This window comes from Sceloporus undulatus, chromosome 5, assembly GCF_019175285.1.
Source record: "Sceloporus undulatus isolate JIND9_A2432 ecotype Alabama chromosome 5, SceUnd_v1.1, whole genome shotgun sequence".
Taxonomy (NCBI): domain Eukaryota; kingdom Metazoa; phylum Chordata; class Lepidosauria; order Squamata; family Phrynosomatidae; genus Sceloporus; species Sceloporus undulatus.
The window spans coordinates 39,134,030-39,139,096 of NC_056526.1; the positions used below are offsets into that span (position 1 = coordinate 39,134,030).

Sequence of the window (5,067 nt, forward strand, 5' to 3'; positions counted from 1 at the left end):
AAGCTCGCTACTGGTAGGATTGTTTAATATGTGTTAAGAAGGAAATATCCCATATTGGCTTCCCTCTTTTATGTTTTTGTTCTTTGATGTTTCGCGCTGGATCTGCATTATAAAAGATGAACAGGCACAGGGAAAGAAGATACCAATAGAACATATGTGATCTCTTGCAAATCCCACAATCCCATTGTGGTATTGAGATGTACCTTGAGCGTTTTAGAATCTAGATTTTTTGGAAGCAAGTCCATGGAAAACTGACAGTAAGTTTGTTTTCTGGCAGAGAAACAAAACAGAAGCATGAACAAAGTCAGATCTCTAGTGCCTCTAGCCCATGAAAGTAGGATGAAGCCCTCTGTTATCTATCTGTCAGCCCTTATTGAGAAGAATGAAAAACAAAACAAAACAAAACAAAACATAGAAGTGATGTAAATGTTGCTAGACTTACCTTTCTGTGTTTTCTGTTGTCTGATTAAAATGAAGTTATTTGAACAAATGGCTATTTGCTTGTACATATATTCTTCCACACACAAATATAGTTCAGTAAACTGAAATCCTAATAAGACACATGTTCTCAGGTCTGGGAACTGGTAAAAACTTGTCCTAGATGGGGTTGCACTCCCATTGGAGAGCAGCACATAGCTTGGGATTGCTCCTAGACCTTTCCTTGTCATTTGATGCCCCATTGGACTCTGTGGTACAAAGTGCTTGGCACTTGAGGATGTTTCACTTAGGGAAATTTTAATTAGCTCAAATTACTGAAGGGACACCCATGAACTTCCCGAGACCTATTCCCAAATTTAGAACATAGAATCATAGATTTGGAAGAGACCGTAAGGGCCATCCAGTCCAACCCCCTGCCCATGCAGGAACTCTCAGTAAAAGCATCCCTGACAGATGGCCATCCAGCCTCTGCTTAAAGACCTCCAAGAGGGTGACTCCACCCCTCCAAGGGAGTGTGTTCCACTGTCAGACCAGCTCTTACTGTCAGGAAGTTCCTCCTAATGTTGAAGTGGAATCTCTTTTCCTGTAGCTTGCATCCATTGCTCGGGTCCTAGTCCTGGAGCAGCAGAAAACAAGCTGCTCCCTCCTCAATATGACATCCCTCAAATATTTAAACAGGGCTATCATATCACCTCTTAACCTCCAGGCTAAACATCCCCACTCCCTAAATCATTCCTCATGGACAGGGTTTCCAGACCTTCACCATTTAGTCACCCTCCTTTGGACATTAATCCCTTAAGACAGGCTTCTTCAATTAAGGTCTAATTTTTATTAAGAGGGGAAAGACATACACTCAGCAATAAACACATACACACAACTCTCAACTCAATGGAAATAAAGGAGGAAAATTGGAGCCCTCACTAGGGTGATACTCCAGCAGCCTTCTCCGGGAATCCAATGCAGAGGAAGGGGGGATAGAGTGGGGAAACAACAAACGGCCAACAGAATGGGGGAGTTAGGCCAAGCCGGAGCTAAAATCAGAGTTCAGAGTAGCATGAAGTCGAGCTGTATTCTGAAAGCAGCACACGGGGCAAATCCGGGGTTCTTATAGGCAAAATCTAGACTCTGAAGATATGCTTAAGGCTTTGGCCAGAGCCTAGACAAAGGTGTTTGATTGCCGCATTGGGTAGGATGGCCTTGTCATTCCAGTTGGGTCCTCTGAAACAATGGGGCGGGGAGGGGGAAGATACCCAGACAGATGGGTGGTCATTGTTTTGATCAATGGCCCATCAAAGGTGAGACCATAGTCTTTATTGTCCCCAAGCTTGGAAGTGATGGCTCTCCCATTAGCAACTCTCAACCTTCCTTTGGGGAATTCCAAAGTGTTATTTTTTCAGGGGCCTGGAGGATATGTCAGGGGGACCAGGTTGCCTACCTGGTCTCCTCCCTACCAATAATGGCAGGCCCACCAGGGAGGTCAGCTTGAAGTCATGTAGCAACTCCTCACACACTCCAAAATTTATAAAAATCCAGTCTTACTAACACACTAGCTTCAACTGATGTGCCAGCTACAGTCTTTCCGTGCAATGAGAGAACCTAGCCACAGTAGTCCATGCGCTGGTAACCTCCAGGTAGACAACTTTAATGTGCTCTACTTGAGGCTGCTTTGAAGAAGATTCGGAAAACTGCAGCAAGTGCAAAATGCAACATTGCAATTGCTGACTAGTGCACCATACAGATAACCTGTCATGCCAGTCTAAAACGAATGGAAGAAGGCACAAAGAGTACGTAGAATAAACATATGAACTGTGTGAACAAAGTTTTTTCTCCCTCATACTAGAACCTAGGGTCACTGAACAAAGCCACATGGTGGGAAATACAGGACAAGCAAAAAAGAATGATTCTTTCACACATTTTTTTCATTATTTTCACATTTGTCATAATTGACAAATTATGTAGTGATGACCATCAACTGGCCAGCTTTAAAGGATTAAGATAATTTCATGGAAGATAAACCTGGCTGTTATGTTAACATGTTAGCTTCAGATCAGAGGCAGTCTGCTTCAGAATACCAGTTGTTATGGTACATTGTTGGATGATGCAACTGCAATTAACCCTGCTTGTGACCTCATTTGGTTGCCCAGCCACCCCTGAACACCAGTCACTCAGAAACATCACTAGAAAAAGAAACATTAGCTCTTATTCAACTTTCCAGGGGCATCTAGTTGACCAACATGGGTACAGAATATTGGATGAAATATTGATCATTTGATCTGATCCACCATTGGCAGATGACATGAGAAATTTAAAAGCTTTATGACAGTAAGAAGCCTTCACACCACTTTTTTCCAACCATCATGGCTCCTGTAGGAAGGCAGTAAATGTGCTTGTTGTTAATGGCATTCAAAAAGATTTGGCTGTAAATGAGAAACTTCGGAGTCCTAGGCCTAGCCCTGCTCAGGTTTTGCAAACTCAGGTTCATAGCATCCTTGTCTGAGTCAATCCACCTGCAATGCAGTTTATTCTTTTCTACTGTGTGGGTGTGTATGCCTTGTTCCGACTATGGTAACCCTAAGGTGAACCATCAGGAGTTTTTTTGGGCAAGATTTTGTCGGAGGAGGTTTGTCTTGCCTTCCCTGAGGCTGAGAGCATGTGGCTTGGCCCAAGGTCACCCAGTGGTTTCATGGCAAAGCTGGGAATTGAACCCTGCTCTCCAGAATTGTACTCCAACATGTAAACCATTACGCCACAATGGTTCCCCCTTTTTCACTACCCTTCCAATATTATTGTCTTTTCTAATGAGTCTGTTCACATGATAGGTCCAAACTATGAACCCTCAATTTAGCCATTTTTTGGCTCTAATGACAGTTTAGGTATGAATTTCCTCATGTCCCATTAATTCATTTCATTGCAGCCGATAGTATCTGCAGAATCTCCTCCAGCACCAAATCTTAAATGAATCATTTTATGTAGGGTCTCATGATAATAGAAAATAGGACTTAAATTTCTTGAAGTTAAAAATAAGGGTGCGTCTACTATAGAAGTAATACAACTGACACCATTTTAAGTCCTGTAGCACCATCCTATGGAATTCTGAGATGTAGTTTTGAAAGATCTTCAGCCTCTCTGTCAAAGCATGTTGGTGACTCACAAAACTACAAACCCAGGATTCTTAGGATGGAGCCATGGTAGTTAAAGTGGTGTCAAACTATATTATTTCTTAGTATAGCTGCCCTTGAGAAAAGGAGGATGAGACATCTCCAAGACCCCAATCTTCTACTGCCGTTCGGGTTCTGCTGTAAATAGGGTTGCCATGGTCCAAAACACACTGCAGAAATAATCCAGTTTTGAGACCCTTTAACTTTAACTGCCCTGGTCAGTGCTAGGGAATCCTGGGAATTGTAGTTTAATTGTGGCACCAGCGCTCTCTAACAGAGAAGGCTAAATGTCTCACAAAACACAGTTCCCCAGAATTCCCTAGCACTGGCCAGGGCAGTTAAAGCGGTCTCAAAACTGGATTATTTCTGCGGTGTGTTTTGGACCTAAATCTGCTTCACCTAATTAAAAAATAATGATAATAATTTTATTTCTTTATGTCAATATGAAATAGGTCAATGGTGAAGTGAAGTCATTGGCTGCGTCTGTTGAAGCAGATTTAGGCCCAAAACTACACTGGAGAAATAAACCAGTTGAGGCTGGCTTTAACTGCTTTAACTCAGTGCTAGGAACCTGGGAATTGTAGTTTATAGGGAATGTAGAGCTCCTCTCTGTGACAGAGAAGGCTAATAATATCTCACAAAACCACACTTCCTAGAATTATCCCGCAGTGTGTTTGGGCCTCTCCTTGTGTTTTGGGGCCTATAACAACGCCAGGCAACCGCCGCCTGAGAGGAGGGCGCTCCTCCTCCTCCTCTTCCCCCTCGGGCCCGCCTTTCTTTCTCCCTAGGCCTAGGCCTAGTCCGGCCAGAGAGAGCCAGGGCGGCGAGGAGCCACGGAGGGGAGGGGATGGGGCGCCATATTTGGCCAGGAACAAAAGAAGGCCCGCCCCGTGGGTGCCATTGGCCGGGAAGATGGCGGTGAACAGGAACCACTCCGAAGGCGGCGGGGTTACCCGCCCAACGGGGAGAGGTAACAGCCTGCGGGGGAATGGGAGGCCTTCTTGGGCAGCCCAAAATGGAGGGTGGTTGGGACTTTCTTTGGATTGAGATGGTTGAAATGGAGACGTTCTGGAAAGGAGGGCCCGGCCGTCCTCCTTTTCCAGGACACGTCCTCCATTTCAACCTTCCTTCCAAGAAGAGGCCAAAACACCCTCCATTTTGAGACGCCCAAGCAAGCATTTGTATTCATATCAGTATCTGCTTTATTCTTTTCGGGAAGGTCCTCCATTTTGCGCTGCCCCTCCTTTGGCCTTTGCCATTGTGACGCGGAGAGGTTTGTTCAGGCAGGGCTGCCTTTGCCAAGGCCCTCCTCTGAGCTGAGAGAGTGTGACCGACTCCTTGCCCAAGGCAACACTCAGTGGGTTTCGCGACTGAGCCGGGACTCTGTTTCTTCCCAAGTCTCCAAGTACAAATGCTCCTTGTAATGGACATAAAGACGGCTGCCCTTGCTGAACACACTGCGGTTGTTGAC

The 5,067-nt window shown here is 44.9% G+C and overlaps 1 protein-coding gene across 1 annotated transcript in view; it reads left to right on the top strand.

The window, feature by feature from the left end:
- The first annotated feature begins 4,507 nt into the window (after window positions 1-4,507).
- The window catches only part of WBP2NL (WBP2 N-terminal like), a 16,507-nt gene continuing 15,947 nt past the window's right edge, over window positions 4,508-5,067 (top strand). Inside the window, 2 exon segments of the mRNA XM_042467769.1 lie at window positions 4,508-4,545; window positions 4,548-4,566. Coding sequence (XP_042323703.1) covers window positions 4,509-4,545; window positions 4,548-4,566 — 56 coding nt within the window. The 5' untranslated portion in view covers window position 4,508.